This window comes from Canis aureus, chromosome 30 (assembly GCF_053574225.1).
Source record: "Canis aureus isolate CA01 chromosome 30, VMU_Caureus_v.1.0, whole genome shotgun sequence".
NCBI classification, from domain to species: domain Eukaryota; kingdom Metazoa; phylum Chordata; class Mammalia; order Carnivora; family Canidae; genus Canis; species Canis aureus.
In genome coordinates this window covers 29,359,041-29,379,076 of record NC_135640.1, presented here as the reverse complement: position 1 = coordinate 29,379,076, position 20,036 = coordinate 29,359,041, and the positions used below count along the sequence as shown (strand labels likewise).

General features: G+C 38.4%; 1 protein-coding gene across 6 annotated transcripts in view; it reads left to right on the top strand.

Moving 5' to 3' along the window:
- GRIK1 (glutamate ionotropic receptor kainate type subunit 1) overlaps window positions 1-20,036 on the top strand; it is a 363,349-nt gene that overhangs the window by 253,082 nt on the left and 90,231 nt on the right. For all 6 annotated transcript variants that reach the window (XM_077878933.1, XM_077878934.1, XM_077878936.1 and 3 more), the window contains exons 5-7: window positions 7,836-7,889; window positions 10,062-10,235; window positions 19,078-19,221. In XM_077878933.1, the coding sequence (XP_077735059.1) occupies window positions 7,836-7,889; window positions 10,062-10,235; window positions 19,078-19,221 (372 nt within the window). The remainder of the gene's footprint in view (window positions 1-7,835; window positions 7,890-10,061; window positions 10,236-19,077; window positions 19,222-20,036) is intronic.

The window sequence follows — 20,036 nt, the reverse complement described above, 5'->3', positions numbered from 1 at the left end:
GGACAGAAATCTCTTTTGAAAATTCATGCACAGCTTATCAAGTTTTCTTGGTTTGATGGATCCATTCTTTATGATAAAGCTCCAACTTCTGTGGTTCTAACTCTGGTCTCACCAAACAGCCATATGCTTTTATTTTATTGGGTTCTCAAAGTCCAGAAGAACTTTGTGCAAATTATTGACTTTCCTGCCACATATATCTCCTATTATCAATTAAGAAGTTAATATAGCACAAAGAGCCCAGGATTGAAATCAAACCTAGGTTCAACTGCTATAACTATGCTCTGTCTTTTAAATCTATAGATTGAAGAAAACACCTTCTCCTCAATAGTATGTAAAAAAAGAACCTAAAGCAAAACCAAAACCTATTACAGCAGTGGGCATGTTGTAGCACTTACAAAACAGTCACTATGACCATTATTGTTGTAGCTTAAAAATATAAGTCTGGTTAATATAAAGAGGTAATTATCAGTGATTATCAGGTCTGCCTGTATGTGGGCATTACCTGGAGAGTTTTAGCAGATACCAAAGCCTAGAATATATCCCAGACCAAATAAATCAGAATACTTAGAGATAGGGTACAGATAACAGTGTTTTTTAAAAGTTCTTTGGAGATGCTAATACATTAAGAAAAACTCATATGAATAGTTACTAAATTGGATAGTTATTAAATAAATTGAAAAACCAAAAAGCCTAAAAAGCTGACGAACAGGACCCAGACTCACAATGACTTCACTAATCTACAGATACTGATGAACCAGCAAGACCACTATTTAATGGCTTCATGCCCATCTCTCCTTCAAAAAGTTATCTTTAGGGTAATTGGAGGTGTAGTTTTTATTACCACCATCATGAAAGTAGCTTATTACAAAAAGGCTACAATGTATTCAACATATTTATTTTCTGTTAACTTTCCAAATTTGTTTAGTACTTTGTCTAGCCTTGTTCTGTATTTTGCTGTTCAAACTTTTCTTCCATTGTGTTCTTTTTTACACATCATTTCTCCACCAGTGTTCCCTGGATGTTGCAGAGAGTTTATTCTTTAGGTTCATGTAATCCTCCCAAATCTTCACTCCCTCCTTTTGATCAGGTTGTCTCTTTCATTCTGCCAGGGGAAATTTTTTCTCCTGCTCTGTTGTCAGCAGTCCACATCCCTGGAATATCATAATCTCTTCTGTTGTGCACCTGAGTGGTGCCATCTGGCTCTTCTAGTAGGATTATCTCCTGAAGCGAAACTAAACCTCATTGGCTTTCAGTCCATTTATTGATATCTATTAGCATCAGCTTCCCTTCTCCTCCTGACCATACTTCTAGAGGAAAAGCTTAAAAGAAATTAAGACTGAAGGATACTCCCAAATAGTATGACCATTTCATTCACTAACACTTTGTGGAACATTCTTTGCTTTTCTCTAATTTCTCTTGGAGGCAGGAGGAAAGTAGCCTGGGTTTGTCAATGGCATAGCACCATCTTCCAGTGGAAGGAAAAGCCCTAGATTTTCTTTGTGGGTGGCTTATATCCATGCACAGGCACATAGTTAGCACATGTATGTGAATGGAGGGACACAGAAAAATTTAGAAAGTTTTCAGTTTCAAACATTTTCCCCCTTGACACATGTACTTGCTCTTAATATACCAACATTCTGAAGTCTGAGGCACCATGATCACAGAAAGATGAGCAAATGAAGTGCATTGGCTTCCTACTGCTGCTGTAACAAATTTCACTAATGCGGTAGCTTAAAACAATACAAATTTATTTGTTTATAGTTATCCCAAGTCTGAAGTCAAGGTTTGCCAGGGTTGCATTCCTTTTGAAGGGCTTAGAGAAGAATCCAATTCCTTTTCTAGCTGCTAACGGCTGTCCTCATTCCTTGGCTTGTGGCCCCACATCAGTTGCATCCCCCTCCCTCTGCTTCTATTTTCACATCACCTTCTCTGCCTTCTGACCCTCTGCTTCCATCTTATAAGGATTCTTGTGATTATATTGGGCCCACGTGAATAAACTAAGATAATTCCACACACACACAGAGCAATCCCCCCAAATTAAAATCCTTAATTTAATCACATCTGCAAAGTTCTTTTTCAACATGTAAAGTAACATTTTAATAGATTCTAGAAATTACAATATGGACATTTTTATGGGACCATTCTTCAGCTACTCCATAAGGAGTTCTGTACATTAGTGGGGTCCCAATGCTATTTTCTATGTGTTCCACTGTTTTATAGATATAGGTTATGATCATTTAATTTGGCATGAGCTTTTTTTGTTTGTACAACAATAAAAAAATGATCTCAAGGCCAACTTATACCTCGCTTGTACTACTGACAGTCAGCATGAAAAAGTGTGTTGCCATAGAAGTATCCTTCTCAAAGGATAGTGTAGATGGAGCCTACAGTACCACAGTCGGCAGGTGAGAAAGAGCTATACCCTAGCCTTCTTCTTAAAAATCACTGCTCTGAAACTTGATATCATTCAACTGATTTCCTGAAGATTATCCTTGTGCTGAAATAATGTATTTCTACCTTAAAGTAAAACCATTATTTTAGCCACATTGCATGTCATACATTTGGAAGTTGTTCACTTGAAATTATTGACTAAAAACCATGTCTGATGGTTGAGAATTTATCTTGATATTGAGAAGGCTATAAATGGAGCAATACACTTTATGTTAGTCAATATAAACTTCTAAGACACCTATTTTTCAATGAAAAGAAGCAGTAAGAAAAACCTTTATAAATATTACAAGGATACCTCAGAATTGCTCAGGAGCACTCCAGGTTCTATTTTAAGTTTCTGCTACTATGATGGCAGTGCATGTCAATTATTTGTGACATATGGCTCACCCTTAGTTGAAGATTTGTAGAGAATTTCTTTGTTACTACCTCCATAACATTGCATCACCTTCTGAAAAATGATCAAGTTAAAATACGATGTAGGCTTCTTGAGATACCAGGACATGTTGTTGGAAGACTTCAACCCAGAGACTTTCCAGGTATCTTGTAGGCCAACTGTGTCACCAACTGTAGAATTTAGAACCCACAAATTATCTTGCTCATCCTCAACTGGACTTGAATGAGGGGTCTCAAGGCAAGCTAAAATATGATCTTTGTGTTGCTCAGGTTGTATGTGATAACCTATCTAAATCCAAGAGATAATCTTTACCAAGAATACGACTGCACCAAGGAAAGTCAATGCTGTTATGAGGAAGGTCATGAACGTTCTTTATAAAAGCTCCAGAGAGCACATGGGCTGAGTTGGAGCCATCATTATTAATGAGCAATAACTATGTTTCAAGGTATAATGATAACAGTGGGACCATCAGAACTGTCCTTTTGAGAATCAACTGTCCATGAGTTTATTTTTTTTTTTAATTTTATTTATTCATGATAGTCACAGAGAGAGAGAGAGAGAGAGAGAGAGGCAGAGACACAGGCAGAGGGAGAAGCAGGCTCCATGCACCGGGAGCCCGACGTGGGACTCGATCCCAGGTCTCCAGGATCGCGCCCTGGGCCAAAGGCAGGCGCCAAACCGCTGCGCCACCCAGGGATCCCCTGTCCATGAGTTTAATTCTACCTTCTGATGATTCATTTTAACTACAAAAGGAAGAAATTTGTGATTATTTTCAAGTCACTGAAACAACAGAATAGTCATGTGGCACTTCCATCATAATATAATCCAGAGAAACCCTTCAAATAGGTATCAACCACCCTTCCTCCTGCTGGTTTAGGGTTATGTTTTCTAGATTGCATAGAATATCATATGCAAAGTATCAAGACTTTGAGTTTTTTAGTACTGTTCTCTGTGTTAGGGTTCTCCAGAGAAACAGAACCAATAGGAGATAGATGTGAAAAGATTTAATATGAGGAATTTGTTCACATGACTATAGACACTGAGAAGGCTCACAATCTGCCCTCCAAAAACTGGAGACCCAGGAAAGTGTGGTATAATTCCTGTTTAAGTCTGGAGACCTGCAAACCAGAAGAGCCAGTGGTGAAAATCTTATTCCAAGGGCAGGGGAAAAGCAAAGTTCTAGCTCAGGTAGTCAGGCAGGAAGAAAAAGGATGCGTTACTCCTTCCTTTGCCTTTCTGCTTCATTTGGGGTCTGAGTGGATTTGATGGTGTCACCACACTGAGAGGGTCATCTGCTTTGCTGGGTCTGAGTCACCAACTCAAAAGTTTCTCTGATCTGGAAACACCCTCACAGACACACCCAGAAACAATGTTTAATCTGGGCACGCATTGGCCTGGCCAAGTTGACACAAAAAAATTAACCATCACAGTCTTTTTTGAGTTCTTATAATTGATTCTGCAGGGACATAGAGTATGATTAACTATGAATAATATTTTGTTGAGGGCCTTTTTTTTTTTCACTCTAACCCAAACCATCTGCATCAGATCTGGATAGTTCATTCCTCTTTATGAGAAAAAAAAAATCTTTCAGCTTATCCCAACCATGATTACTTATTATGTGCTATATATTTATTACATAAGAAGTTAAATCAGCCTAGAAAATACATTTGAGACAAAGTGATATATACTTTGTTTTTAAAGGGAGAGGAGTTGGAATAAAGGGGGAAATTAGATAAGGAAAACAAAGATGAATGGCATTGGCACACACAGAATATATACCTTGTGTTCCTATCTACTGCTAAAGAGGAACTCACAATTTTCACCCTAAATTCCCTAGCACTCAAAACATAGTCACAAAAAAGAGCACTTGCATGCCTTACAGTACTCACGAAACAGAACATTGCATTTATTCAGAAGAAAAACAGCTTGCTATGGCCCTCATAACCATGTTAGGCACCTATCAGGGTGAAATCTCTGGAGGGTGACCCATGTCAGGGTGACCAAAACCAGCACACGGCCCCACCCAATCACAAGAGGGCAAGAAATGCAGTCCTGCAATTTGCCCTTCCAGATGGAAAATTGGCAATGGCACCCATGATGTCTAAACTATCGGCCTTCTAACAACAAGACAAGTAGTAGATACTCAGTATTATCCCTTCCATAGATATACAATGTTATTGAAAGGGCTGGATATTTTGCCGTCAATCTAAGTCAGTGATGTGATGTCAAGGTTATTTAATAAGAATAATTCTGTTAGGAAACAACCACTATTAAAAGAACATATTAGTGGAAGCAATGAAGGATAACATGCCATCAATATGAATAGTATAGACAGCCACTTTTATTACACATTACGTTTGTGATGTGGTGTGTTCTGTGCTGTTAGAAATGATTTAAAGATAGCCAGAACTAGTTTCTAGCAATACTACCTTGGTACAGTATACACGGCCTAGGTCAGCACCACTCGGCTAGTCTAGCGGACAAGTACACTATCAAAATTCAAAGAAGGTAGCGTTTCCAAGGAAAAAGTCAGTTTTGCAAAGATTAGAAAACTCCCCATATCATGATTATGCTTTTTTATTTGAAAAACTGACATTTATCTTGATGTGACATTTTCCTAATCCCTTAATGACTTTTAGTTGAAATACCAACGTGCAGAGAGAAAATCGTCATGTGAATACAATACTTTTATTTATGAAGTATACTGCTATTAGACGACAGAGCTGCTGGTCCTGACCAGTCCCACAGACTTTCACACGGACACTTGTTTAAAAAGCACCACCTTCGGTGCTACTGGCCTTCTTCTTTCCCAGAAGCTTCTCATTCACCTGTGTCCTAGAGAGTCCACAGAGGTGGAAGCAGAGACTTCACTCATGACTATATTTCTTAATTCCCATTTCTAAGATGTTCAAGGGAAGAAACCACGAGGCACTAACCCAGGCACTAGGTAGGAAAGTCAAAAACGGAGATTTTTCCAGTGTGCCAAGTAAAAGGCATCCCGGAAGGGAGGACCCAAGGGTTCTTTCTGCAATAAAAGTAGACCTGTTGGCTGAATATTAACTGCATCTTCATAACTTTTTTCTAACATTAAATAAGAGGTATATCAAATGAATATTTGCCTCCAAGAATTAAAAAATAATAAAAAGGATTAGTTGAACGAGTGCTTAAAATGTCTTAAATGTCTCCATAATACAATTTTAAAAGGAAAGTCAACCCAAGTGAAAAGCTAAAAACCTCGGGTGCCTTTTTGTTTATTTTTCGGTTTCAGAAATGATATTTTAAATCTCAGTGTCCAGCTCCATATCTTTACATAAAACTTGCCCAGGCCTCTTTGAAGAGGTAGTCTTGGCTGCAATTATGCTATCTAATGACGAAAGTGAAAAATTGGATTCCTGACTGACCCCGGCAGGTTAGCTCTTTATGCTCCAATGATATAAGAGACCAGCTAATAAGACCTCACCATGCATGGCTTTAAATGTTATTGATGGCCTTAAAGCAATTCTACCCTTTTTAAAATTCTTTTGTGCATCTGGTCTTGTTATCACCCCGGGAGTGACTTATACACAGTGGGCTCATGATTCAGAGAGCGAGTTTCCTGTCATTTGTCTTACCTTCATGGCGTTACGATTTCACTAAATTTTCCTCTGGGAAAATTAACAGAGAGGGCAAAAGAAGCATCAATTGTTGTGTTTTGTGCTGTCAATGAATACCCTCTTCATTCTTTATCCCTTCTCATGTAAAATCATTTGAGTTTATGTATTTTAGGCACTTTCTGACCTCTGATAACACACATTGCCTTCCCTAAGATCGTGTCAATCCATCTCTTCAGTTGAAGTTATGAAAGCCTGTTCTCTGGTGTGAATGGACATGTTTTCAACCACTGCTGTGAAATACAGAAACTAAGGCTCTGCTCTGGGGAATTCCAGCTTGGGATGTCTCTGTGATGGAGTCTAAGAATATCTAATTCTAAAACTTTCAGAGAGGATTCTCATTTGCATTCAGAATTTATCAGAGCTGTGGGAGAAAATTGCCTTGGAAATTTGAGTTCTGAGTCTTCTCCATTCATTTCTATACAAAGGCCAAAAAATGGCACCCAATGGTCCTTTGCTGACCTCCCCCCACCCAAGGAAGGTGATACCCTTGATTTAGAAAGGTATCCAAATCATTTGCACTGGTTTCTTCTCAATGGACACCATTTCCAGGAATCTAAAAGTAAGATCACATTTTAATCAACTGCCTTTACCTAGAACACTTGCCTTTTCTGTTCACCTCTTTTCCCCCTTCCCTACCTGGTAAAAACAATGCACACAGGATGTCTGGAACTGTCAAGATCCCATGTAGGTAACAGGATCAGAATTAAGAGACAGTGAGACATTTGTACAAGAACAGTCCCCATCCTTCAATCTATAAACAAATCCTCTTTTCCCCTATTCATACATACTGTGGGACAAGATAGGAAAGCAGCAGAGAGAAAGGCTTCAGAGATATGCATATGTATAAGCCCTCATTTAAATATATCTACATACCAGTATTGCAATTCAACATTTAATGAGTTCTACTCTGAGGCAGTACGATAAGTATTAAAGCTAAGGAGATCAATAAAATATCTTTCTAAGCATGGGGTTACTCAGACACCTAGGCAATGAGGAGAGCAAAACACTGTTATTAAGAACAGTTCCAAATACTAAATTTGTTGTGCATACACTACCTTTAAATTTTTTTAATTTAAATTATACCTACCATTTCAATGAAGATTGAACATAGTCTGATGAGAAAACATTGGATGGAGGCTAATGGCCTGGGTCCTCAGCTGCCCACATCAGCTCCCCATCAGCCACTGATCTGTCTCAGGTCTCTGTTCTGCTGAATATGTAGATTTCCAAAGCCCCTTCCTGCTCTATATCCTCAAACTATTGCAATTGCCCTGCTAATGATCTATTTCTTATTATAATTCTGTTTCTGATTCTTTCCCCTTATTTCTCTTTTGCAGATTCTTTTCATGGGCATGATGACTGAGTACTATCACTACTTTTTCACAACCCTGGTAAGTACTTCCAGTGGAAATGTATTCCGTGCTGTAGGAAAACATCTCCAGTTATTTCAAAAGTCAGCCCCACCAGTGTCAGAAGCAGGGTATTGTCATGGAGATTTGTCTTACTTTCCTAAGAATCCTTTAAATCCAGAAATGCTGAACAGCAGGTTCTTTCTTTTTTTAAAAAATTAGCATCAATGCCTGTGCATCTGGAAAGGGATTAAAATGATAGTTCCATTAAATAGAAACCGTCAAAGAGCAAACTAGTCATAAAGAATCATCTACATTTTCTAGATACATTAGAAGGCACACTAAAATGTATCTTAGCTTTTTTGATCCTATGGGATTTACAGAGACCCTTCAGGACCAATTTGCCCTCACGGTCTTGCTTTTTTCATCCTTTGCTCACAAGCAGATATTACAAATCAGACCCTGGACTTTCCATATTCTATATTGCATAGGATCCTCAATTTATAGGCCAACCTAACTTTGTGTAATGTATTCATTTTAGCACATCACGTTGCTTACTGTGGAGTTTGTGAGGGATTCCATATGCATTCTAGAATTTTCTGTCTGACGTCTTGTAGTTTGAGTAACTTTCCTTCCATTCATTGAGCGCGCTAAAGGAAATCTTTCTTTCTAGGTCTTATTCTTTAAATTTGCTTCCTTAAGCATTTCCCTCTTGTTTTATCTGCATTTGCCATGCTTTGCTTTTTGTATTCTTAACCATTCTTGCCCATGACTATTGGTAAAACTTACAGAAGAAAGTTATGTAGTACAAGGGGGGAAAAATATAACACTTTAGAAGGCGGTACTCTTTTTCTGATACTGAGCCAGGAGGACAGAACTGCCCTCTTAAAACTCTACGGTCTAATTCAACATTATCTTGGGAAAGGGTAGCTGCATAAAGAAGAATTATTCAGAAGAACAAATCCGTGTGCCTCTTCTGCACAGATCATGAGGTGTTTCTGAAGCTGCCTCTCCTTAGGAACCACGGTCATCACTGATCATCTTGCATTGCACTTCCATAAAGCAGTTACACTCTTAGGAAATTTTTCTCTTTTTCTTTCCTTGTTAAGTGTTATTTTGAATGTTTGGTTTATTCCAAATGCAAGATATCTTTAATGACATATGATAGAGTTAAACCTTTCTTCACAAGAAGCAAGCTGAAATTTTTGTATTGTTTTAAATATGAATCAACAGGGGCACCTGCATGGCTCAGACAGTTAAGCATCTGCCTTGGGCTCCTTTTGCCTTCAGCTCAGGTCATGATCTCAGGGTCCTGGGATCAAGCCCCATCTCAGGCTCCCTACTCAGTGGGGAGTCTGTCTCCCTTTGCTCCTCCCTATTGTTTGTGCTCTCTCTTTCATAAATAAATAAATAAATGGATAAATAAATAAATAAAATCTTAAAAAAATAAATATGGATCAACATAAACATCTGGTTTATACTCAGCCTCATCTGTAAGAGAAAACTTAAGTGGGTTAAACTTTTCTTCCTGAAACATTGTCTGAAAGGGAATTAGTTCCAGTGCTATGATACCCATGTTCACACAACCCTATGCTTTGGTTCGTTCTCCAAGGAGAACACTCAGAGCTTGCATCCAGTGAAAATTCTTCATGCTCTCATTGTATGGGGCATGGGTCAATGAACCAGAGAATGGTATTTTTTCCTGCTGGAAGTGATCTTCCTATCAAATGCATAAGAAAATTCCAAATTTCATCTCCTTTACCAGATCTAAGGCAGCAGGAAGTGATGGGTCATCCTTGGACTAGTCACATCACCACTCAGAACTTCAGTGTCCTCATCTATAAAATAAGAGCATTGGACCAAATGGGCACAAAGATCCCTTCCAATTCCCCAAACCCTATATTCTAGAAACAGAACTTTAACTTCTCAGAATATTGTATCCTGTGCCCAAGGGCATACTAATTCCTCTTCTTGGTTTATCCAAATTCTAATAGCATTGCAAAAAATAGTGGAAAATGAAAACTGCTCACTGCCTAGAGTTTCTCAGGCAGCGTGCAAGCAAAGAACAACGGGAAATTCTTTGATGAAGCAGTGAGGATGGCAGTTATTTTAATTTTAATCTACCTGTTGCTTCAGCAGTCATTATTCTGTTTTGCATAAAGGACATTGAAAATGTTAACTCTTTCTACTTTTATCATTTTTAATACTGCGCAGGACTTATTTGCTTTAGATCTGGAACTCTATAGGTACAGTGGGGTAAACATGACTGGATTTCGGCTGCTTAATATTGACAACCCTCATGTGTCCTCCATCATTGAGAAGTGGTCCATGGAGAGATTGCAGGCACCCCCCAGGCCCGAGACTGGCCTCTTGGATGGCATGATGACAGTAAGTAGTCTTAAAATAAAAATCATTTGAGATGACGTTTGCCTCCTTAGGGGTTAGGTAAAGAAGCACCTATGCCTCCTCTAGTGGAAGTAAAAGTATTATAACTTGTGCCTTGACTTGAATGAGAGAAGGAGTAAAATTTTTAGGTATTTTGAACATCTATGCACGGCTACTATCGAAAATTGCTATTTTCAGCTTTCTGGACTGTACGTCCCTCTGATTTAAAAAAAAAAAAAAAAAAGAGTTAAATGAGTAGCCACCATTGCCAGCCAAATGGAGCCAAAGCAGAAGCCAAAGTGAGGGTGAGTAGAGTGAGTTTTACCCTTGGAAATGTGGCCTTGGGAAGGGGGGAGGAAAGGAAGAGCAAGTTGCCTACAAAAGTGATGCAGAGCAAGTTTGCGGCCCTCCTTTCTTTTTTTTTTATTAATAAATTTATTTTTTATTGGTGTTCAATTTGCCAACATATAGAATAACACCCAGTGCTCATGCATGCGGCCCTCCTTTCTTGCCACATCTCAGCAAACGGTGGCACACGTGGAAAGACACCAGATTTGCATACAGTTGGTGTGTTCACATTCTTCCTGCCTGGATGTGTACAGGAACACCTCTGCAGACACTGACAGTGATTCACACCAGCCATATGTTGCTCTTGAAGCAGATGCCAGGCCCACCTCCTGACAAGGAGAGGTACTCTGCTGAACAGATAAATTGCAAACTGCCTCATCAGAGAGCTTCTCGCTAACAGCATTTGTCTTTCGTTGTCAAATGCACCTACCTTAGCTTTATTTCTCTAATGAAGCTCCCTACGTGATGAAGAAAATAGCAGGACATTTTTTAAAAAGCTTTCTATGTAGGAATCATGTCATCTAAAGGGAAAGATACTAGGAATGCGGGCAGGTAATAGCATTTGAAATTGGCATCGTATTTCATTCTCTGTTCCCATCATCGGGAGAAGCACTCTTGCTTTTAAGATGCAATTTACCGATAACCGAAAGGTATCATCTTGCAGAGAAATGAACTTGGGATTTCTTTTCCTTTTCTACCATTTTTTTTTTTCCATGAGAAACAAATGAATACCAAGGAAAATGAATTAATAAATGAAATGGTTCTGGATGATTCCTTGTTCAAGCTCCCTGATTGTTTTTCTTTTTTCTTTTTTTTTTTTTTCCTGATTGTTTTTCAAACCTGAAATAACTCTTAAAATATACAAAGTGATCGGAGAGATAATGATAGAAAGCATTTTAATACAAATGAGCCTTCGGTGATTTGAAACATTGCTTTGAATAGGAACAAGTAGAGACTATCCAGGGAAGTACTAGACCTTCTGAGAGGGAAGGGGGCAAGCTAGAGAGAAAAAGAGTTAGAGACAGAGGGAGACAGAGGGGTATGCTAATACAACAGCTTTTTTCTTCTTCCTCTTGGATTTATAATTCCAGTGAGTTCAAATGTCTCAAATCCCCTGCCCTCACACCTTGCCTCCCAATGAGATTTCTATCCACAGGCTGAGATCTCCAATAATTGTTACCTACACTCAGTGTATTCCACTAAAAAAGTTACAGTTTGGAGCTATGTTATCACAGCTTGTGGATTCAGGCCAAACATTAAATATTCATCACAAGTATGGCTTAATTTACAAAAAAAAAAAAAAAAAAGCATCTGTTGCATTCAATTATACAGGACAGTTTGTACATATTGACTGAGATGAAGAAAATCATTGAACAAGGAGGATAGAACCGTGCAAGTCACACCAACTCAGGCCAGGCAGGGGATGCAGCTATTCCGCTAGGACTGCTGCCAGTGGCCTGGGCAAATGGCAGTTCCATGGGCAGGAAGCATGGTGCAGCCAAGTCCCAGTGGATGGAAGAGGTCCTGTTTTGCCTAAAGTTTACTACTGTCATCTCACTTAAGAAAGGGATTTCTAGGCTCTGTTATTGCTCCTGTTATTATTAGAAACTATAAAAAAAGAGAAAGGGGAGAAAATGGATTTATCAGAATTTATCTTCAGAAAGGAAGAGAAGGGTTCCCTGGGCACCAAAAGTGGGGAGAGTAGATATATCAGTCATGTCTATACTAGTCTAAAAAAGTGGTAGAACACAGCACCCACTAGAAGTTGGATCCCATAGTCATACAGATCGGTTTTCCCCTGGTTTCACTGAAATAGAAGTGATATACTTCATCGCATAAGTGTAAGGTATACAGCATAACAGATTGACTTACATATATTGTGAAATGATTATTGCAATAAGTTTAATTAGCATGCATCATCTCATATAGCTACAATAAAAAGAAAAAAAATGGTTAGATATAGTTTTGAAATTAATCCCATGAAGTATAATAGTGACATTTATTCACCTGAAGACTCCATTTTGGCTTCTAGTAATGGAGGCCAATTTGGGGATGTGGAAACTGAGTCACAGTGAGTTTAAAGAGTAGATTTACAGGTTTGAAGCCCAATGGACTAATCTCTGAGTTGAGAGAGCAGAAACTCATGTCCCCAAGCCAGGGCCCAGATTTTCTTCCATTTTCTTCCCCACCTTCCTGATAAAAAAAAAAAAAGCCCTATGGTTTCAGTTCCACTGGGTCTGTATTCCTCAGATCTCATGGTTCATTCTTTCTTACATCTGTAGCATTTGTGACTCTCACTGCCTAAAACCTTCTTCCCCTGTCAAATCCACTTCACCAGAGAGGCCTGTTATTCTTTCTTCCATGGCCTGTTTTCTTTCGCTGTGTAGCCCTACAACTTCACACACTATATTTTGATTCGTTTGTTCAGTGCCTTCCTCTACAAGAATACAAACTCCATGAGGACAGAGAGGCTTTGTCTTTTTGTGATGTCCTTTATGCCCAGAAATAGAAAAGGTCTGGCACAAAGCAGGCCTTCAATAAATATGTCTTTAATAAGGGAGCTAATGCTAAATAAATAAAAATTGGGCTTCTGCTAAGACCAACATGTTAAATGAAAAATATTCATATACCCCTTAAATAAATCTGTAAAAGCCCAAAGAGAGTTCCTACAAGTAAGAACTAGGCATGTGTAGTGAAGATAGTGATTATTCTAAAGTAATAATAATATTTTAAAAATTAACCTAGACTAACCACTATCTATAATTAAATAATGCCATTACTAGAAGAGAGTTGCATTCACTGAAATCATATGCATTATACCACTACTCTCCAAGGCAAATTTCCCTATTGCCTTTATAGTTTTATTTTTGTGTGTGCTGCATTCATATACAGATGCCTGTAGGAATATATAATATAGAAATTTTTAAAAATATGTTTAAAAATATCCATGTGTTTTTACTTCCCACCTACTTGTCTGATTTTCTCTTTAATATTTTTAAACTTAAAAATTTCTTAGAATATCATACACCAAAAATATCTTCAAAGAATATTATTATATATGACAAAACACATCCAAATCTGAAAATCATGCCCAATGAAAAATTTTGACTCCAGACTTAACAGCCATAGATGTAATTAAAGAAAAAAAATATTGACTTTGAAAATAAGGTTAAAATTGTGTTAATTAAGAAACCTGTTACTGAGTCAATAGAGTTCAAAAATAGTGAAACTCGTTATTTAAAACATCTTGAGATTAAAAAAAGAAAGTGTTTTCTCAACCGAAGTGTTGATTAACTCAATAGAAGTTTGGAGTAATTTTACAAAATCTACTTCATTCCCTTTTATGGCGCTTAAATTTTTCTTAGCACTTGGGGTGATTCAGTCTATTGGCTTCTGAATAGACTGAGATAATGGAGTGACCCATTTTCAGGTAGAGTCCTCTCTGATTGTGAACCAAAACTGTGCATGATTCAATAGTGCTTAGTAATCATAGAAACAAGAACGTTGATCCGTCTTTGGCCTTCCCAGTTCTTCAAAAGCATTCACAATATAGTTATGTCAGTAGCCTTATGTTACGTGTGAGCATTTCCTGTAATCGTGATCCAGGAGGGAGGTACCTTTGAGTGTCACCTAAATGTCAGCTGCTGCTCCAGCAACAAAAGACAATGGGCTATGAAATTCAATGGAAAAACCAAGATCTTTCCAGATGAGGAAAGCCTAGATTAAGTACTGGCTATGTCCCCTGAATAACTAAATGACCTGACTAGGTTATGTGGCATCTCTGAGTCTGCTTGCTTACCTGTCAATCTGTGTAATAATATTTTACAGTGTTACTCTATAGATTAAATTAGATAATATATATAAAACCTCCAGGACATAGAATTGGATTTACTTGATGGTACCTGCTATTATGCCAGTTTGTAGTCAATATAGGAACAAAAGACATTCTGAAATGCAGAGACCAAATCCTTACTTGTTTACAGGAGATGTGTTTCTTGGCCTGCACAGGTAGCCCAAGATAGCCCCTTACCTGGGACCTGTGTGACCTTGTGTGACCGACCATAGGAATCACCCAGGTGTGTTTTCCAAAGTCCACATATGGTCCTCTTTTCCCAATTTCTCATGTCTCTCCCAAAAGCTGGAAAATGTTTATTGAAATTAGAATATGCCAACCTCTGCACCAGGTCTCACTGGATCTGCTGGACTTCTGCCCTAATTACTGAATTTCTAGATTGTGAGTATATGATTATATCTTTGCTACCTTCTCCAGGCCATTTCCAAACCCCAGTTCACTTGCGGGTCGCTCTTCTCAGCATCCTGAACGCTCAGGATGTGCACTGCCTCTCCCACCACTTTGGCTGTTCAGTAGCATCTGCCCCCGCAAGGGAAACTAGCTCATTCATACTAAGAGACAAATTCCTGCTAGCTCTATGCTGTGGGTGAGATATTTGGATTTTAATAGAGGAATCAGTGAGAGAATAAATTTAGGAAATGAGGGAGAAGGGTGTCATTTGGGAGAACTTCTCTTACAGAAAACTGCCTTGTCCATCCATGTCAGGCCAGTGAATATTTCTGAATTTGCAGAGAAGATGGGAAATCTATACTTTTTGCCCATTTGTTTCACAAAGACTAAGTCTTCCTTCAGCACTCCCATCTCCTGCAGTTTTCTTTTTCCAATAACGCCATACAAGGAAGACAGCAAAATGCAAGGAATCTATAAAGCCATATCCTGTTGTTACTCCTCATTTCCAAAGAGTAGCATCTCCCTGGATTTTGTTGGGATCCCCAAGACCACATTCAGGTTTCACTTGGCAGAAGAACTCACAGAAATCGGAAGGGCTGTTAACTCAGAGATAACAGTTTATTACAGCAAAGGGATACAGATTAAAATCAGCAAAGGAAAAGTTGCAAAGGGCAAAGTCCAGGAGAAACTATATGGGGACTACTAGTGGTCCTCTCCCAGGAAAGTTGCTTTGACAAGTGCTTCATTCTCTACAGCAATGACATAAGGCAACATGTACAGAGTGTTGCCAACCAGGGAAGCTCCTTCAGGCCTTGATGTGCAGGGTTTTTACTGGGAGTCAGTCACATAGGCATCGAGCATCCTCATAGCTGATCCCATCTGCTCAGTCTCCAGCCATTCCAGAGCGCAAACTGATAGATACAGCATGGCCCAGGGCTCCAGATGAACAAAAATAGGCATTCACCATAAATCATACTGCTAAACTGCCTGAAACTGCCCAAGACCCCAAATATACAAAAACACAATGGTCAGGCAGGATATTCCCAGGTTTTGGACATTATCTCCCAGAACCCAGTCAAAAGCCAGTCCTTTCTTGGAAATATGTGTAGAGCGTGGGCACCTCGGTCCTGCTGAGTTGAATCTTTATTGCACACTGTTGTGATAACCAAAACACAGTGTGAGACTGCTTTTTGTATGCTTGTTTCATGATCCATGTTGTGGTAAAGAGATTTTCTTAGGGGCACTGAGTAATGTGGTCTCATTCAGTCTTTCGATATAAATAAAACGTGAAAATAAACACATTCGGAAAAATAAAATCTGAAACACAGGCCAATTTCTTTTACATTTATCTAAAATAACTCGAGAGTTGCTACTCGGTAAGCTGGCCTCCAGCACAGAACTGAAAAGGGAAGAAAATTCAGGGGTGGTTTATTAGTGTTATAAAATAGGTAGACACACGTCTCCTCCATCTAAGAAAGCGTTGCGCATCAAAGGGAAGTGTGGTTTTAGAATAAATGGTTTTCTTCTTTGAATTTGAAAAGCACTGATCAGGCCCATGGTTTTGAGCTGTGTTATTACCCAACCCAGTGTGGAGGCAGCCTTGACAAAGAAAGTCAAAATCCTTCCTTAGCCCAGCTTATGGAAGAGTTAGATCAAAACTTCACTCCTCACACTTCTCTACCAACTCTTTCAATTAGTCAATTAGTGAATACGCATACAAATTTGCAAAAAAATATACTCCACTGCTAAAATGGTCCAGGTCCCAAGAGCATAGTGGTTAAGGGGGTGAGTTCCAAAATCTAAGTTTACATCCTAAGTTGAAATTCTCACTTGCCTAGTAAGTTAGTTACTTCCTGAAGTTACTTCTCTAAGTCTCCATTTCCCTGTTGGTAAAATGGTGACAATACCTATTTCAAAGTCATCGTTTCAATAATTTAAGGTGACAGCATGTGTAGGATGCTTATAGTGCCTTGTGTGTAGTAAGTTGTCCGTGAACATTCACCATAATTGAGCTATTATTGTAATTATTAAATCAGCATTAAATATTTGTTTTAGAGGCAGCTCAACTTCGTGGTTGAGAACATAAACCCTAGCTCCAAATTCCTGGGTTTGAATCTTGGTTTGCCCACTACTACTTTGGGGAAGCCATTTAACCTGGTCATATCTTTACCCATAAAAGAGTAAAGGTTATGATGAAGATTCAGTGTTTGCAAAGCATTTAGAGCAGCACCTAACATACAATAAGTACTTGATAAAAGTCAGCTACTATTAATTGAATTTCAAAAAGTCTCATTCTGCCAATTGATTACTCTCCTTCAATTATACCAAATTAGGATAGCAGAGTGGTGAAGAACATGGGTGCTAGAATCAGACTGTCATGGGTTCACACTCTGGCCATGCAGCTGATTAACAGAGTAGCCTTGGACTAATTTTTCTGAGCCTCAATTTTCTTATCTATGAAATTGATTACACCAGTTTTGAACTGAAATAATCAAAACATTTTTAAGCTTTAACAATCACTACCACCACCACTACTGATCTAACTTCTATATGTCAATGATATAAGTAAAACAACTTATTTTACAAGTACATCTTAAAACCTTGGGATTATACAGTTCTCATAAAAATGTATTTTTTTTGTATTTTATTTTAAGGCATGAAATAACATTAATTCCTTCAGCAATCATTTATTAAACAACTTTAAATAACGTTTATGTGCCAGTAACTGTCCTACACACTAAAGACACTAAAGTCAAACATTTCTTCATTCACAAAACCCACATTCTTACTGAGAAACCAATGTCACTATAAGTGTAATATGGAAATGGAAATGCAAATGGAAAATGCAATGATAGAGATTGCACAGGAAGCATTTAAAGGGGGGATATTCTTTGGACTTGTCGATGGATAAAGTGTGAGATGTAGGAACCCTCTCTTTCCTCTTCCATTAAGACATGCTCTCAATAAGTGCACAGTAAATGTTGAGCTCATCAACAGATTTCTGGGGAAAAAAAAAAAAAACATGATAATCTTTGATCTATGACCTAGATTCTAGATTTAACTCTACCAATTATTTGCTATACGTAGGACCCTACACATATAGGGGTCTAGGGGTTATTTCTTCTAGGAGTCATTTTTTCTACATAAGTAGTTCTATCTATCTGTTCTGTTGATTTGGGGAGCTTGTTGAGAATTTCAGATGAAGTTCTGATGAAAACTCTCAACTAAAATGTGAAAGTACTATACAATTTTATCCTTAAAGAAAACAACAGGACAATATTTTTATAAAATACTAGCAGTTTTGTGTGAAATTTTGCAAATGAGAGAGATTTCATAAGGAAGGGAAGAATGAGATGGCAACCCCCAAAAGCAAGGACTACCTTAAACTCTCTATCAAAAAGCAAATGCTGACAAGAGTAGGATATTCCAAGCAACTTACATGAGTGTGTTTTTCAAAAAGTCTTCCACAACCTGCTATTGGATTTGATTCCACAACTTAAACCTTCCTGACTCCAGCAAATAGAAGTGACCGACACAAATACCCCTATTTGGAAATTGCCTATAAGTTTTGCTTGAAGCTGTTTCTTTCTGCCAAATAGGAATAAGTAAATATTTTAATAGATATATGTCCTGAGAAACAAAATCTGATACTGAAATTTTGAGGTTTAGTAGCTTCTAACTCAACATAGCTGATCTTAACACTGTGCTTAACATAGATGCTCCAAAAATATTTGTTCCCTGAATCAAGTTTTTTGTGGCTGAGATGAGGGTTGGTTTTGTTTTAGTTTTTTGTTTTGTTTTGTTTTGTTTTTTGTTTTAAGAACTCAAAACAGGGCAGCCCGCGTGGCTCAGCAGTCTAGCATTGCCTTCAGCCCAGGACCTGATCCTAGAGACCCGAGATCGAGTCCCACGTCAGGCTCCCTGCATGGAGCCTGCTTCTCCCTCTGCCTGTGTCTCTGCCTCTCTCTCTCTCTCTATATATATATATATATATATGGCTCTCATGAATAAATAAATAAAATCTTTAAAGAAAAACCTCAAAACAAAGCAGAGCTATCATTCCATGTACTGTGGAGTATGAAGTATTATTTTAGAGAAAAATAGCTATCAGAGAGTGAAGACTGTTCAGCTGGCGAATAAATAGCTGCTGAGATCAGACAAATAGGAGATAAGGAAACAGGCAGAATGATTATGCAGGTAAAGGAAGGGAAACAAAGATGGAATCGAAGATGTGATGTGTGTTTTCCTCCACAGACTGAAGCAGCTCTGATGTATGATGCTGTGTACATGGTGGCCATTGCCTCCCACCGGGCTTCGCAGTTGACTGTCAGCTCCTTACAGTGTCATCGACACAAGCCATGGCGCCTTGGACCCAGATTTATGAACCTAATCAAAGAGGCAAGTGCTACTCATTCATGGCCCAGTTCTTTCCTAGCCATAGTGCTGTTTGACTTGTTCATTTAATGTGGTCTTCCCACATGGCTTTGTTGGCATGATATCTATAAAAGAGGAGAAACCACCATCATCCAATCTGCTAGGATTTCACTGGTAAAAGTTTGTCTGGAAAAACTACCAGGAATTTTCCAGTCTGATGTTGAGAAGTTCAAATAAGTTATCAGATCAAAACACTCATCTTCCTTCATCTCAACTATGTCTCAGTTGCTGCTGGTTCTTTTCCACATACATTCATAAGTGTTTGTAGGTGCTTATTCTATGCTCCATTGAGTCAGGGAGTGGGTTAGCGCATCACCGAAGGTTACCAGAGATAGTTCCAACCTTAGCAGCCCACAATCCCAGTTGTTTCTTAAATATCAGGTGGTATAGGACTGAGTAGGGCCACGTTGTCCTAATGATATAATAATTATTTCACCATTTGTGAGCAAACCAGAAAATTCTAGTCTATTCAAAACTTACCAAGTGTACTAAAGGTTTTCAAGAATACAGGGTATTTGGTAAAGGTGAGTTTTTCATGATTACCCTACAATCTCGGACTGTCCCCTACAATTTCCTTTTCTCTGATGCAATTTGACTTGTCTTGATCAGATCCTATTCTAAGATCCCAAGATTCTTTATAGATATGCATCCTTGGATTTTCTTTTACATCAACATACATCCAGGGTGTGTCTGGACTTGACAAAGTGAAATAATGCTTAACTGAGTACACACCCTACTCTATGGCGCTGCTCTAATGTTTTCTCTATAAGATGCAGAAA